This window comes from Pan paniscus, chromosome 18 (assembly GCF_029289425.2).
Source record: "Pan paniscus chromosome 18, NHGRI_mPanPan1-v2.0_pri, whole genome shotgun sequence".
Lineage (NCBI taxonomy): Eukaryota > Metazoa > Chordata > Mammalia > Primates > Hominidae > Pan > Pan paniscus.
In genome coordinates this window covers 71,262,977-71,280,881 of record NC_073267.2, presented here as the reverse complement: position 1 = coordinate 71,280,881, position 17,905 = coordinate 71,262,977, and the positions used below count along the sequence as shown (strand labels likewise).

The 17,905-nt window shown below is 35.8% G+C and overlaps 1 protein-coding gene across 4 annotated transcripts in view; it reads left to right on the top strand.

The window, feature by feature from the left end:
- The window catches only part of CDH8 (cadherin 8), a 390,315-nt gene that overhangs the window by 231,368 nt on the left and 141,042 nt on the right, over positions 1-17,905 (top strand). For all 4 annotated transcript variants that reach the window (XM_008977349.5, XM_034940342.3, XM_008977348.5 and 1 more), the window contains exon 8: positions 15,738-15,874. In XM_008977349.5, the coding sequence (XP_008975597.3) occupies positions 15,738-15,874 (137 nt within the window). The remainder of the gene's footprint in view (positions 1-15,737; positions 15,875-17,905) is intronic.

The window sequence follows — 17,905 nt, the reverse complement described above, 5'->3', positions numbered from 1 at the left end:
AAAAACTCACTATACCTGCGAATTCAACTAATGGTAATTAATTCATTAAGTCACATATTCAGAAACTCATTCATTCATTCACATTAATTCATTTATTCATTCATATATATTTTGACTGACATTTTGTCCAATTATTGTCAGCTGAACCTACATTTTGTCAAGAAATTCTAGAAAGGCACAATATCTGTCTTTGTGAGCCTATAATACAGAGGTTGGCTGAATATCCCCAGAAAAACCAAAGCCCTTCACAGTTATCTAACTAGTCTTCTTTTTTTTTTTTTTTGAGACAGAGTCTCACTCTGTCACCCAGGCTGGAGTACAGTGGCACAATCTCGGCTCACTGCAACCTCAGCCTCTTGGGTTCAAGCAATTCTTCTGCCTCAGCCTCCTGAGTAGCTGGGAACACAGGCATGCACCACCATACCCGGCTAATTTTTTGTATTTTTAACAGAGATGGGGTTTCACTATGTTGGCCAGGCTGGTCTCAAACTCCTAACCTTCTGACTCGCCCGCCTCGGCCTCCCAAAGTTCTTGGATTACAGGTGTGAGCTACTGCTCTCAGCCTTATCTAACTAGTCTTTTATACATGCTCTCTGAAAATGGTAAACAAAATCAAATTGTAGAGCTTTAAGGTCACATGGAGGAAAACCTTTCCTAATGAATTTTGAATAGAAGTTCATAGATATCCAAGGATGCCAATAATGTTAAAGTGAAAATATCTCACCCTGTAGAGAACCTTGTAGTAATTTGAAGGTAGATTTTATTTATTGTTTTCTCACATTTTTATTCTCCCTTCATTTCCTGTCTTTCTCTCTCTCTCTCTCTCCTCTCTGACTATAAAGAAATTATTTGGGTAGAAAAAGGCTCCTTCTTTTCCTTAGAGGAATAATAAATAATATGTGATGCAGGGACCTTAGAATTCTGGAACTGGCAGAACTCAGATAATATTATTTATTAAAGCAGTTAGAGCAACCAGTGGAGCAATTAGAGGCAAAAAGCTGAAAACTTGTAGATGGAATTTTTGATACTCAAAGTGCATGCGAGAAAATGTTAAAATGGTTTCTTTAGGCATAATAACAAAAGCTAGAATGAAATTAAGCAGTGAGAAAGAAACAGTTGGAGTTCAGTGAAATATAATAACTGATTCATAACTAAGGGGTTTATTTCATTATGTGTGGCTCTAAATAGCATCTTCACTTGCAGTTGGCTCACAATTGTATCTTCCTATAAATTTTCCATACAGAGGCCTCAAACCAGTGTTTACCAAAACATTTTTTATGATATAAAAGTGCATTTATGCCGTTTAAATTTGAAAAATAGATACACAGTCTTTCTCCAAGGGCAGCGAATCCCTAATGGAGCTCTAATAATCACTACTGGGACTAAAGATAGGGTGACCGGGTCACTTTGAATTCCACGGTCTTTGCTATAGGACTTCACAGGTGAGTTGCTAAGGTGCATTGCACCCTCTAAGGGGAGAATGTAAGTAGCATCTTTGATTTTGGAACCTTGTGTTTTGCTCTGCACAGCATCTAAAGTATGCTGAGAACCATGCTGATGTAAAAGAGGGCAGTCAGGTTCCTGTCCTGATCTGTCCTCTAAATTCCAGTGCACTGAGCAATGAAAATATCATGATGCTTTCTGCCAATAGACTGTGTTGTCTATGACTATATAAATTTCACCTTTTTTCTTTTCTTTTTAAATTTTGCTTTAAGTTCTGGGATACATGTGCAGAACGTGCAGGTTTGTTACATAGGTATACTTGTGCCATGGTGGTTTGCTGCACCCATCAACCTGTCATCTAGGTTTTAAGCCCCATATGCATTAGGTATTTGTCCTAATGCTCTCCCTCCCCTTGCCCCTGACCCTTTGACGGGCACAGGTATGTGATGTCCTCCCTGTGTTCATGTGTTCTCATTGTTCAACTCCCACTTAGGAGTGAGAACATGAGGGAAAGTCACCTTTTTTTCTTTCTAAAGAGCTTACTAGAGGGACAGAAACCCATGACGTTAGTAAATACTTTGACTCCATTACACTAGGCCAGGGGTCAGCCTGTGGGCCAAATACGGCCTGTTACTTTTTTTGTTTGTTTGTTTGTTTTTAGTAAAGTCTTTTTTTTTTTTTTTTTGAGATGGAGTTTTGCTCTTGTTGCGCAGGCTGGAGTGCAATGGCTCGATCTTGGCTCACCGCAACCTCCACCTTCCGGGTTCAAGCGATTCTCCTGCCTCAGCTTCCCGAGTACCTGGGATTACAGGCATGGGCCACCATGCCCGGCTAATTTTGTATTTTTAGTAGAGACGGGGGTTTCTGCATGTTGGTCAAGCTGGTCTTGAGCTCCTGACCTCAGGTGATCTGCCCGCCTTGGCCTCCCAAAGTGTTAGGATTATAGGCATTAGCCACTGCGCCTGGTCTAGTAAAGTCTTATTGGAACACAGCCGCCATCATCCTTTTATGCCTACAACTGCAGAGTTGAAATTGTTGTGCTGGAAACACTATGGACTGCAAAACCTAAAATACGTTCTTTACAAAAAACTTTGTCACCCCCTACACAAAACTGTTGGAAGTTTGAATTTCCATCAGTAAGTTGAACAGTCAGCTCCCATATCATTCCAGGATTTTACTCTGTCTCAAAGCTCCCTAAAATAAACTTCTCAAAATAATTTAAAGAATGTTAGTAGTCAAATAACTTTTTTGTATTAGGATCCAGCTACCTGCAATGAGAATTGTCATTGCCATCATTGCCTTAGAGCCCTTGGAATCTTAGTACTCATGGGGCCCATGACAGCATGCACCCATGTTGAATCTGCCAGAAAAAGCTGGCTTCCTCAGCCTAGCTTTTGAGGAAATTTTCATAACCAATAATGCAGGATGCAGTGGGTACCCTGACGAATACTGTGATGTTTCCCTGCTTAGAGTGAGGAATTTGTTTCCTTCATGGTTTTATTATAAATCTCTATTTTTTTTTTACCTGTTCATTTTCTTCTTCTGATCTCAGTGATGGCTATAATACAGGGGTTTGGAATTGAGGCTGTTGACTGCCTTAGCCAAACCCTAGTCTCTTCACTGTAATCTCTTCACACATTCTTTGATTACAGTAGCATTTCTCTACCAAAATGGATGAAGAAGCAAGAACAAGAAACTGACTTAGAATAGATTTGTAGTTTGTACATCAAACTTGAATATGCATTCTTCTGTATGACACTACGTTTTCAGCAAAGGATATGAAAAACATTTTATGTGTCTTTATTCATGCATATTTAGCATTTTAATACAGTGCTTTTTGCATATATTTCATTTACATTTACACTTTGTAGCATTAACTCCCTGAATTACACATATTCTTATTCCCATTAAACAAATATGTTATAGGTTTGAAAGTAGATGGAGTCTGAAATGAAAGCCATTTGTTAGGGATTGCCACCTATGAAAGGAAAGGAGCAAGAGCATGATGGACAGACAGTGAAATCAAACTGCAACTCAATCCAAGCCAAACCTTGGCCCAAACTAGTAGTTTCCTTTGGAATCAGTGTTGCCCATCAGAGGAGTACTACGTCATGTCAAAGTGGTAGGGCCTTTATATCTCTGTTTGCTTAGTCTTCAGAAAACCTCTGGAGTGGGAATTTTCTGAAACTGAGATGGACCCTAAGTAGTGGGTAGCTGGAGGCTGTCTCCTGACCACGCCCCTCACATCTCTGGCATCCACCTTTGAAGGGCAATCTGCACAGCAGTTCTTCATGTCTATAATGGATACGCACACTGAAACTCAGTAGTAATGAAGTAATTTTACTGAATTCACACCGCTAGCTGTCCAGCTCCCAAATCCACAGTGGTTACCATATTGGATAGAACAGGGCACAATTCTCAACCTACAGTGTCTTCCCTTAGATAAATATATATATTTGTTACACATTTTGAGATGCAAACCTCACAGTGGCAAGTTAAGTTGCCTGAAATATTATCAGTGTGGTATACTAGACCTGGCTATTAGTTATAAATAATTATCAAATTACATGTATTTGTAAAATATTTTAAAACTAGTGATCTAAGGTGGCAGAGATTGCACAAGAATCTTGAGAGAGAAACAAAAAAAGAAACCTGATCTAGGGTTTAAAATCAGCTTTTTTTTTTCTGATTGGTGAAGCCTCTGTATTCTCTAGGGAACGAAACTTAATAATAATGCTTATATTCTGAGAGAAACAAAGATGCTTGTGTAGGCTGAGCCATGATATCTAACATTATTATACTCATAAGGCAAAATAAATCCTCTATTTTGCATCATGACAAAGGGAGATTGACATCCTTATCTGATATTCAAATATTTATGGGAGTCATTTTAACTAAACCTTTATTTTCCCTTATATTTCTACATTCTGGTTTGACATGATGTATTATACAACTTTGCTTTTGATAAAGGACAATCAGATTTGACTTAATGTTGCAGAGGAAAACGTAATATTGCATATTTTAAGAAGAGAGCACGGTGGAAATGGAGAGCTTCTATTTTCATTCATTTGTCAAATGTTTATTAGCTCTACCCCATGAGTATGAAGTCTGCTTGCTGGGGAATGGGACGAGTCTAGCTGAAGTGCCTTTGAAACAGGCAATACGGGACAAATCAAGTTTGGGATGATCTACTGAGGTTCACACCTTCATAGTAAATGAGAATACAATTTATGAAAGTCCTTAAAGGGTCGAAGTCATGGAAAATATATTTAGTGGTACAAAGCACAGGAAAAGACCTAAATGCCCTTCCAAAGCCAAGGGTCTGAGATTGGACAGAACAAGTGTGGAAGAGGAGCAGGGTGTAGACTGTAGTGAAGAGAATTGTCTGTTTAATGGCAAAAGAGGACACATTTCTGGCTAACACTTATTGGACATCAAATACATGATCTTGCATTTTGCATTTGTTTAATTGTACAAGACCGGGTGAGACCGTGTGGGTAGACATTGCGTTTAGGAATGAGCATTTTTGGTAAAAAATATTTTTGTCCCCAGAATGAATTACATCTGGCAGAACACTGGAATGGTGTGTTTATCCTATTATTATAGTGTATAAATAAGCACATCATTTGAATATAAATGCATCTCTAGTTTTAAGGTTGAGAGACCACCAGCCTAGGCAACATGGTGAAACCCCCATCTATAAAACATACAAAGAAATAGCCGGGCGTGGTGGTGCATACCTGTAATCTCAGCTACCCGGGAGGCTGAGGCAAGAGGATCACTTGATCCTGGGAAGTGAAGTTGGCAGTGAGCTGGGATCGTGCCACTGAACTCCAGCCTAGGTGACAGAGGGAGACCTTGTGAGACCTTGTCTTTGGGGGGGAAAAAAGAGTTAATAGACCATGTCTTGCTTAACAGTTCGTTCCCAGTATTTACCAAAACTCCTTATTATTTGGTCAATGAACCTTAATATCCAATTAAAATTTCAAATTATATACTCATTTATGACATTTTATATAACCTATTTTGACATAGTTATACACTACTTTTAAAATTAATTTTGGTGTGCATGCTTTCCTCAAATATGTTTTTTTCTATATTGTAAACAATTTTTATCAAAATGGAAACCACTTACATAATCAAATATCACCATCCTCATAACTTTCCAACATTTAATAAGAGTTTATTATGTGACAGATACTATGGTCAAGATATTATACATGTTTCTGCTACTAACTTTATGACAGAGGAAATGCATGTTATCCCCATTTTACAACTATAAACATTGAGAGACAAGAAAGTCTATAATGGGCTACTCCACTAGATTATAGGAAGATTAAATGAAAAATTAATATACAAGGATTAGCAGAAAGGTCAAAAATTAGGAAAGATTCAATAAATGCATTAAATATATTATTAAATATGAGTACTGGATCTGGTCCTATGGTCTGGACTGTTACATTGTAAGATGCTTTTTTTATACTTCATCATTCTGTTGTCTCTTCTGTTACCTATTAGCATTTGTCAACCTTGACTCTCTTTCCTATGGAGGGAAGTATGACAGGCACGATCAACAGCTCCAAAAAGATATCATTTCAGGGAGGGGAAAGTTTCTCTTCACTTGTAGATTGCCCCTGGCATTGCTGGGTCAATGTGGACCTGTGGACATTCATAGAAATCGATTCGGCTTCTTGTGTCCTGGGGGTAAGCAGTGAGGATCAAGGTCATCATGAGGGCTTTGGTGTAAGAGAGTTTATCCTCACAACTCCTAACCTCCCATCATAGAGAAGCACACACAAGAGATGAATCTCAAATAGCCACCAGAACTTCCGGATTCCATGCATTTCTAGAAATATTTAGTCATCTTTCGCTAATATTTATGTGAACATTTCTGATCCATTTGTTGTACTTGAATAATTACATAGAAATGGGTAAAAGAAAACAAGACAGAACTATTTTTAACTTGAAAACCAATATAGAGTAATTGAACATGTTACAAACATACTGTAGGGGTGTTTCTTCAAGACCTCTTCACTTCCTTTGCTTTCCATGTTCAAATAATCACTATGCCTGGTTTATTTTACTTCCTAAGCTCAAACACCATCATCTCTAACTTGACTAGTGATAACAGCCTCATTTGCTCATCTCTTATCCTTTGATCTCCACACAGCTGCCAAGATGATTTCTACCTCAATTTCGACCTGTGCTGTTCGATATTGTGGCCACTAGCCAAATACAGCTCATTGAAGTTACAGAAAATTAATTTAAATAAAGTAAAAATTTCAATTTCTCAGTTACACTAGCTAGATAGCTAGGGTGAAATAGCCACATATAGTTAGTGGTTACCATACTGGATAACACAGAGCATATTTCTGCTACCATATAAAGTTCTATGCAATTCAGCTGTGGTTTAGATCATATCACTCCTGAGTTTATATCATGTCACTCCTCTTAATATTATGCACACGTACAAGCATGATAGTTTTATGATACTCAGCACTAAGGGGCAGTCACTAAAACTTTGTTGACATTAAATAAAAAATCAAATTTGCAATGTAATCCTTTCACAGTGTGTAAAACTGCATTTCATTTTTACATTTTTTGTTACCACATCATCACATTTAGAATTCTCATAATGCACTATTATTTTCCTGGCTCCAGGGAACAAAAGTTCAAATTTTTCAAAAGTATTATGTAAACATTGAAGAATTGATCACGAGTCAAACTGAATGTGGGATTTACTCTGGAGCATTTTCTTTTTTTTTGTTCCAGTGTTACATAAAATTATACATGTGATTATGGTTTTATTATGTTATTTTCTAAAAGTGTTTGTGGAACAAACTATAAAACAACACAAACACACTGAAGAAATGAGACCTGAAATGAATTGACATAGATTTGGAATCTGAGAGTTCTATATTTACCCTAAATAATGTAAAGATACATTGATCGTGTTGAGTGAATTTGCTTCACCCTATTGGTGCAAATAGCAAATAGAAATATCACAAAATTATGGCTTTTTCCATGTAGAGCCCTCACACCAGAATCTTTCAAATATGTTTGTTGTTGTTTTAAAAAAATCTGGATATTTGGCAGTGTCATCTACAAGTAATGATAAACACTCACCGTGATGCCATGTTTTAAAGTACAAGGAAATCTTGATTGCATACTCTCATTTGGGGCATACCTTAACCTTTTAAGGCAATCCTGTTGTTCTCATTTTTTAGATGAGGTAATTGAAGTGCTGATATATAAATTGGCATAGCACAGAAGTTATGAATAAAAGAGTTAGTTCCTGGAAAAATCATCAGCTGTTTCACACAAATTGCAGTAGAAAGAATGCAGTTCAGAATAACTTTTTTCACCTATTATTCATTTATCTGTTATGGTAACCTGTATGGCTGCTGTGTACATTCCAGACTTAATTGCAGTTTGTTCGTGTTGTACTGGAGTCACAGGGAGTAAAAATGAAAGATCCACGACATTCAAAACTTTGTTCTGAAAATCTTGAAAGTGTTCTGCATGTATATTGTCACAGATTGATGTTCTTTATTACAAAAAAACAAAATAGAGTAGGAGACGGAGGCTTTGTGTGGATATGTAGCATTGGGTATGGGTTGAGGGAAAGGAGGTAGGAGATGCTTTAAATAAATATATGTTAGCAACAAAAAATCTAATGTAAGTCCACACACACACACACACAAAGAGGTGGAATTTTTGTGCCAAATATCAGTATGAAATGTATGCAGCTGGGCTGTGTTAATTGAGGAAACATATTACTCTGGTGAAAGTTTCTATTTAATATCAACAGTAGCAGCAATGCAGAAGTATGTTATTTTCCCAATGCAATAATATTCAGTTGGCCATTTTGACCTATTCTCAACCACTACACCAGTGTATTTTCTTAAATTTACTTTTGATCTCTCCAAGCTACTCTGAATTGAATGAACTGGTGGTATCGGCTTGTGTCTGTGGTTAGTGTGCTGTGTATTAAATTATTGTCTTTGAACAAGTTGCTAAGCCATTAGGAATTTTCTTGAATTTGTATCCTTAATTCCGCAAAGTAAAAGGATCAGTTCCTTAGCATTTACTTCCAAGAAATACTACTGTAGATTAGAGGAATGGTGGTATTAGAAGCCAATCAGGATACTTGTTGGATTAAAAATGAGAAAGTTTAAATAAGGCTCTTGTGAATATTAGTTATCAAGGACAATGCAGTTTCTAAACTATATCTATTGCAGTAGAAAGGGACTGTCTATTTCTAAAACTTCCATCATTAGAATTGATATTAACGTGACCCAAGGAGCCCATTTTCTCACATGCCACTTCCCATTGTGTTAATGAGAAGTTTCTTCTTACTGTGGCAGGAAGATGACTCTCCAATGTGCATGCTATTCTTCTCAAAACTAGCTCTTCTGTCTAAAGCATTTCAAATAATTCTGCAAATGAGCAGCAAATCCAATACATGCACAATTCTCAAGAAATTAGAACAGAAACTTCAATTCTAAAGATAAAAATACTAGATTTTTTTTAACCTAAAATAAAACTCATTAGCCTTTTCAATGTGAAAAGTAGGATCCAAATTAATTTTTTTTTCTCTTTTTCTCTCTTATCTATTCCCTTTTTTATTTCTCTTTTTCTCTCCCATCTATTCCCTTTCCTCATATTTTTAGTACTATGTTTCACACAAAATAATACTCCATGCTTAATAAATGTTCACACATCCTTCCAGCAAGCCTTTTTTGAGTAACTTCACAATCTATGTGATGCTATATGAATCAAACATTCTTTCCTTGTGCTTAAGAGCAAAGGTCAGGCAAATGTTTATACAGAAATAGGAGAGAAAATTCTTAAGAAAGGGTCAATCAGCAAACTCTAGGGCCAGGTATAAAAGGCTCCTGTAGGTAAGATGTGAGCAAGAAAACATGATATAGCTTCTCATCTCTTTGCTTGAAGTCTATGCTCTATGGAGATACCTATAGTAAGAGATATTTTGAAAATAGTAAACCCTGGTATAGGCAAACACCACGAAGAGTTTGGAAATACTTTTTGAGTGTCACATAAAGAATTCTGTCTTTCCCGAAGCTACTAAAACATGTGACTAGTAGTTCTTATTTATTTCTTTTCGTTTTTGGATATTTATCTCCACAGTCAATTTGGGCTTTAAGAGAACTCTTACAGATTAAAGAATTGGCTCATCATTTATATTTATTTATTTTTGCATCTAAATGTGAATCATTTATCAACTCATTTACTGCAAAGCAATCCTTGTGAAGTAGACATTTTCTCCTATTTATAGATGAATATCTGAGATTAAGAGATGGCAAAAACCATAATTACTTTTGCACCAACCTGAGAGTTTCAATGTTATTCCCCCAGGTGAGATTCCACTGAAGACTCTCTGGCTCCTCAGGTTGTTTTTATTCTATTTTATGTGGTGCTGCTCAGAAGGATGCTGAGAATCACAGGAAAACAAAGTGGCTTGAGGGTCTACTTCTGAGATTTCTACCTCAAATCATGATGCCTGAGAAATTACATGATACAGATACTTTGAATTCTGAAATTTAAGTCGTTACCCCAGAGTTGTTATTTTTAACCCACTCTTTTTTTTTTAAGTATTTTCTGTGATTTGGCTTAAAGAAAGGGCCTATATCAGAGTTTTGTAATGAAGTGTTGTCCTTTATTGATGCTGCAGTTTTATCACACAGTGAAATGAGTAGGAAGAGAGGGTAGGAATTAAAATGGTGGAGTGTATGGTGGCAGCTGTGAGGACCAGAAAAAAGCAAACTGAATCTTTGCAGCTAGAGATGGGGTTGGCATAGCTGTGGTATGGGGGTGGGGAGGAGGGTGATTAGGACAGCATTTGCTGAGAGCATTCCAAAAATGGCATCCTTTCTGATTTTGTGATTAATCTTATAACTAAGATTAAAGGCTTATAAGCTACTCAATATGAATACAAAAATCAACCTAATAAACCTTTGAATCTTCAATGATCAGTTCAAGGACAGAGATTTTGGTTAGAAAAGTTGGTGGAAAAAAAAATACTGGTACCAGAAATGCAGAGATTGATTCCTATTTATTCTCCCTTCCCAGCTTCATCTTTCATCACTTAAACCAAATTCCTCTATTTTCCTGTGTACACGCAGGACACTAACATTAAGACCCAGATGAACTTTAAGGACAGAGAAGTAAAGAGTGAAAGGAAAACTACCTTGAACCTTAGAAAAAGTCAGGGAATCATCAATAGAAATCTTACTGTCTTTTCCTTATAAATAATGCTAACACTAAAGCTTTTAAAATACATGTTTACAGAGCTTTTGTTTTGGTGTCAGACCCTTAATAAGTATTTTATAAGCATTACCTCATTTAAAGTTCATAAATCATGTTATAATCCCCATTTTACAGATCAGGGAACAGTAATAACATAACTAAATCACATATACGCCAATAATGACACTAAGATGAGAACTCAGGATAACAGACTGTGGACCCGTGTTTTTTGTGAGGAGATTATGAGTATATGAGCGGCCTATGGACTAAGACTCTCCTGGCAGCCTAAAGAAACACACAGAAATCCAGGTCATGTCTTCAAGCAACAGAGCAGAGTTTGTGAGAAAATGAAGGTGGATTTAAAGTTTATTCATAGGCCTGTAAAGAACTTGGCAGATGGAAACTTTTATTCTCTGGCTTTCAGGGAAGGTCTAAATTCTTACCATCTTATTCAATAAATCATGTTTACTTAGATATTGCATTTTAATATTTAGGTGTCTAAGATATGTTCAAATCAGTATATTCCAAAATGAGAAAAATAATCACTTGTTATATTCTGTTTTGTAGTCCATTTGGGCTTCTATACAAAATGCAAAATACAAAATAGACTGGATGGCTTATAAACCGTATAGAAATTAATTTATTCTGTTAGTGGGAATATGAATTAGTTCAACCATCGTGGAAGGCAGTGTGGTGATTCCTCAGTTACCTAGAGACAGAAATATCATTTGACCCAGCAATTCCATTACGGGGTATATACCCAAAGGAATATAAATCATTCCGTTATAAAGACACAGGCATGCATAGGTTAATTGCAGCACTATTCACAATACCAAAGACATGGAACCAACTGAAATGCCCATCAACAATAGACTGGATAAGGAAAATGTGGCACACATATCCATGGAATACTATGCAGCCATAAAAAGAATGAGATCATGTCCTTTGCAGGGACATGGATGGAGCTGGAGACCATTATCATTAGCAAACTAATTCAGGAACATAAATCCAAATACCACATATTCTCACTTATAAGAGGGAACTAAATGATGAGACATATGGACACATAAAGGGGACCACTGGGGCCTGCTAGAGGGTAGAGGGAGGGAGGAGGGAGAGGATCAGAAAAAATAACTAATGGATACTAGGCTTAAGACCCGGGTGATGAAATAATCTGTACAACGAATCCCCATGACACACATTTACCTATGTAATAAACCTGCACATCCTGCACATGTAACTCTGAACTTAAAGTTAAAAAAAAAAGAAATGAATTAATCGAAATTCTGAAAGTTGGGAAGTCCAAGATTAGCATGCCAGTGTGATTGGATTCTGGTAAGGGCCCTCTTCTGGGTTGCAGACAATCAACTTCTCACTGTGTCCTCACAATGGAGGAAGGGGGCTTGCTAGATCCCTGGGGTCTTTTTCATAAGGGAACTAATTTCATTTGTGAGGGCTTCACATCCTAATCACCTCCTGAAAGCCCCACCTTCTAATACGATCACCTTGGGAGTTAGGATTTCAACATATGTATTTTGGGAATCACACAAACATTCAAATCATAGAATGTTGTGTCCCAGTTTGGGGTTCAGAAAATTGAGTACATGTGTAGGCATTCAAGGATGTCACCATGATACAAATGATATGAGGGCCCTTCACACTGTGTTATACGCAGCGGTCAGCACACACGTGTTGGTGAACTGTGCCACACCTATCATCTCATGTGATCTTCACAGCAATCTTGTTAGCCAGGGACTATTACTATCCCCATTTTATGCATGAATAAGATAAGCCCTTTATGTGTTTGGTTTATGCATGAACTTCACAATGACTCAGAAGTGAGTATTCATTCTGGTTCCGCTGTTTAACAGTTGTGTTACCTAAAATGTCCTAGTCTCTGAGAGTTTTATTTTTCTGTTATTCATTATATAAGAAACCAAGAAAAGAAGGGTGGGAGAAGGAAAAGGAATCTAGCACTGTGCTTGGTACAAATTTGGTGTTTCATGCATGCTTGTTGACCAAAACGTTGAGTCAGAATTTTTGTGCTGTTTAGTCATTCTTGGGAGCTGTTATCATAAAGTCTACTAGGCAATAAAATGTGTGAAATTTCTACAGAAGCAGCAGGAGTTTTCCAAAATAGTTGAGGTAGACTTTAAAGTGAATTTTAAACTAAGTCATTTCTTTCCCATCAAGTTCCTTCTATTGTGTAATCTGGTAATATTATGACATTCCTACCTCTGATCTCACTAAAGGGCTGTATTTATAGACTATTTTATAAATTCCTATGACTCACCCCATAAAGTCTGTCATGATCTGGAACTTTAAAAAATGAGAAAAATATCTCTGCCTTTGTTAGAGTTATGGGAGTTAAATAACACACTTTTTTTTAAAGTTTTCTGCCATTTATAAATTCCTAAGGAAGGGCATTCTTCACTACTTTCTAAATAGGGAAGTTTATTAATATATCATTTAATGAGAGATGAAGATGACGATGATGACGATGAGCCTATTTTTAGTACATACTTAGTGCCAGAGATTGATTTAAGCTTTGTTTTTAGTCTTCACAACTGTTCCTGGGATATAAATAATTCCTATTTCACCAGCAAATAAATTGAGGCTCAGTGAATTTACTAATTATCCTAGAAACAGCAATACATAAGTAATAGAGATATAATTTGCTCTAAATTTGTGTTCTGCATGATGCATATTTGAATAAGGGATTCACAAACAACAACATTTTTTAAATGCCAACTTCCAAATACCCCGTTTTTGCTCCCCATGCTTCTTTGGGGCTAGAAATTCTAGGCAATTACTGGACAGCAACCAAATAGCCATGGAATGTGTTTCTGATTTGGGATTCATGAGTATCAGTGATTAGACTGATTCTTGTTTACTGTGGCCTCTGGGAAATTGGTTGACGCATGGATGTGTGAAATATCAGCAGTGAGATAATAAAATTACTAGAACCAGAAATGCCTGCAAAGTTATTTATGAATATAATGCAGAAAGTGATAATTAATCCTCTGGACATTTTTTAGCTCTTTTAAGAGTCAGAATACACATGATATCTGAAGCAAAACACATGTCTGTTTAGTTATTTTACAGTTAAACTTGGAATATCATTGGTTGAATCAGCCATCATTATTCCCCAGGAAAATGACTTTTGGTCTTCTTTCCATAATACAACACATTTAAACACTTTGCAATAAACACATCCTCATGTTCAGGATTTTGTTGAGAGCACTGTTAACTTAGCTGTCTCTCAGTTCTTAAATTCTCTCTGAATTTCTTCAATTATCCTGGGGATTGGGGATGGGAGTGATTTGTAAATGCCTAGTGTACAAGTACAAGTCAGTGTCTTAGTTTTTATTTGTAGTGAAGTCATTACTAAATGGGCAGTTATTATTTCATTTTATAATATATTTTTTTCAAATGATTTATCAATAAACAATTGAGAAATTAAGTCATTTTAACTATTATTCCAAATATTTTAATTATGCTTATCTTTGGTGGGCAGGATTTAACAAGAAGATCTTTTTACAATGACTTTTGAATCTAGTATAAATGATATGCATACCTTCTCTAATGAAAAAGAAATAGCTAAAACGAGAAGGAAAAATCCATTAATATATCTATCTATACCTATCTAGCTATCTAACTAGTAACTTGCTCTATAGTTATTTATCTAGCTATCTTCATAGGTAGGTATAGGTACAAATTGGTAGATGCATATTCATATACATACATACATAATGTTTTCAATGAGCTCTACTAAAATATTAACAGTGCAAAATTATAGTGGGAGGATTATGGAGAATTTATTTTTTTATAATGGCATAGTCTTATTCTTTGTCATATAATAAGTATCTATCAAGAACATGTATAAGAAATGCGCTCAGTACTAACTGGCATGGACCATGCTTCAGCTTTGAGTTTAATGAGTATCAATGAATAGAGAGATTTCGTGTGCACTTCCTAAGCCATCACCTCAATCATGAAGGCCTTCTTCAGTCTTTCTTCCTGAAATGCAATTGCATATATCGTTCTTTGGGCGTCCATCCTATCCTGTTTTAGTGCATCACTGCTTACTTACGGGCCAATAGTCCACCTTGTAGTCTTTAAAACTTAAAGATTATTGGGTCCAGCATTCCATAGCCAGGAAATGAATCTTGGTGTATAAAAAAGATATTAATAAATGTTGTGAGAATAATTTCTTTTCTTTGTCTTGATACTACCCTGATACTTAGTGGTCCTGAGAAGCAGTTTGCTCTAGACACCACACATCTCACGTATTTTCTTATCTGAATGAGTTTGCTTGATAAAGTAACTACTAATATGTCCCTTTGAAATTCTTAATTTAGTAGACTATAGTGTTAAAATATGTTAAAATATCAATTCTAACTTTTAAAAAACATTAACTATAAACAACTATTTAAAAACAACCATAGAATCAACAACTATCCAATTTCTATGGACTGAGACTAATAGAAAACCTAAATACACACTTTACTTAAAAAGGAAATAAAACAAAACAAACGACCACCACCAACAACAAAATGAAGTCCCATAAATGCAGTACAGTCAAATGAAAGTTTAACAAAATACATGTTTTATTTGAATGGACATACGTAACATGCTGCCTAGTGCCATCCTGCTTTGGGCTTGAATTCATTGTTTTATATGATATTTTGTGGCAACTGCTAATTATCATAAGCTGTCCAATAAATGTGATGGATTGTCCAATTAACTCTTCATCAGCATCCATTTTTGAAGATGCTATCTATTGAAACTGATGGCAGTTTATGACCTACATGTTGCATATGTAGCTAATTGCTCCTTGGACAATAATTACTAAGTTTCTCATGCCTCATTCAGTCATTTTGTTTTATAAATTATGATGCCACTGAGTTTCCCAATTCATTTGATTTCACAAATATGGCTCTCCAAGGATTACTAAAGGTCTGCTGTGGAATGTATGGATCATATAAACATTGAAGTAGATTACAGATGTGTCTGTTTTGTAGGTTTTCCATCGACCGGCACACTGACCTGGAGAGGCAGTTCAACATTAATGCAGACGATGGGAAGATAACGCTGGCAACACCACTTGACAGAGAATTAAGTGTATGGCACAACATAACAATCATTGCTACTGAAATTAGTAAGTGCCTGGATTTGTTCATTTCTTCCTTGTGTGACTGAGTTCAATTTATGCTTATTAATAATGTGATAAGCAGCCCCTGTTTCTGTTAGGTACCTTGGCATTGGAACTTATTTGATTGTTCCCAAGGAGCCTTTGAATGTATCATCTCAACACAAAATAACTTACACTGTGGTAAATTACTGAAATGTTTCAGGATATGTGAGAAGGAAACATTCTTATATCCATTATTCAGCCATTAAAAACAATGCTTTGCATTTTAAAGTAAGAGGAAAAGATTTAGTATAAAACAATAGGTTAAAAAAATTCAAGAACTGTACACTATAATTTAAATAATTGGACACATATACATATAGTATGGTACATACAATATAGAAACACACATTTAAATCATACACATGCACACATACATGTGGAAAATATAGACGGAAGCTTTATCAATATGTATTATTTTGGGTAGGAGAGATTATAGATAATTTTTTGTTTTTTTTAGAGTCTAATGTATTTTACACAGTAATCATGGGCTGTTTAAAATTATATCAATATCAATTCAATGTAATTTTTTTCATACATTTTGTGAAAACATTTGAGCTATTTTATTATGGGGGAGGAGAGTTTAGGGTTGTTAAAATAACTTGTTAATCTTTTTATTGACTTTTTTTTTCTTCTTTGCACTTGATAAAACTATGATGGAGTCTCTAAACAATAGCTATATGGTGAAATTTGGTGCCAAACTGTCTTTAAGAGATTACATCTACTTTATCAACTTTTATTATACAAAAAATGGAAAAGGGAGAGGATGTCCATTTTATTTCCTAGCAAAAAACATGTTGCTTATTATCTGAATATCTTCTTTCTATAAAGGCCTTTGAAGTTGTGCACAAATTCAAAGGAGACAATAAATTCCAAGAGAGTTGGGGTAAAGGGAATTTGAATAAGAAAATAAAAATCAATGTTAAGAAAGATTCATGGGCACACATACTATATAGAGAAATATAGATGATAATTATAGGAAATATGCCCTAAAATTCACTCACTGTCTGGCAGCTGATGTGAAAACAGGGGAAATATCTCTGTGAAAAATGATTACTTTGTTTGTATTTAAAAAGAAGTAATCCAGGTGTTCAGGAGAAACAATGTTTTTTCTGGTTTTGTGATGTGAGGAAAATGTCCTCTACCAAGCCTTATAAAAAGAACGTTTGTGTGAAAGAGTGAAGATTCAAGAGTGAAGAATGTCTGTTTCTTATAGCAGCCTTGAGTGCAGGCAGAGAACATGCAGTCAAGTTGATATGTAGTTTCAACACTACCAAACTCTGGCTCTGGATAGAAACAGAGCTTTGGAAACTTTGCTGTTTCCCCTGCCTTAGGAGTACTATTTTCTTCCCTAGTGTCTTACCATCACGGCAGTTTCTCCTTGTAACATGAAGAGAAGTAGCAAATAAAGCATGCCATTTGGTGATTTTGGTTTGTTAGAAGTGTTAACCTCATTTAGAAAGATGTAGACATAATTTTTTTAGTAATTTACCATGTCGAAGCCTGATTATCACCTTAAGCCTCTCAGAAAAGCTGTATCTATTTAGATGACTTAAGGCTTTATAAAAAGCTCAAAAAAACCCAGTCTTCTTTAATGTGGATAGTCAATAATTACTTTATAAAGAATTTTCACATATACTGAAAACAATCTAGTAGAGTTAAACTTAATTCATGTTACCTTTGAGATAGAGCTCTCTCTTTTGCCCAGGCACTATATCATAGCTCACTCCACCCTGGGCTCAAGTGATCCTCCTGCTTTAGACTCCCTAGCATCTGGGCCTACAGGCACAAGCCATCATGCCTGGCTAATTGTAGTTTTTTTTTGTTTTTGTTTTTGTTTTTGTTTTTGTTTTTTAGAAACAGGGTCTCACCATGTTGCCCAGGCTAGTCTTGAACTCCTCACCTCCACTGATTCTCCTGCTGGGATTACAAACATGATCCACAACCAAGGCCCATGCCACCTTTTTATAATAAGATAGATTCCTTTACTTAAATATC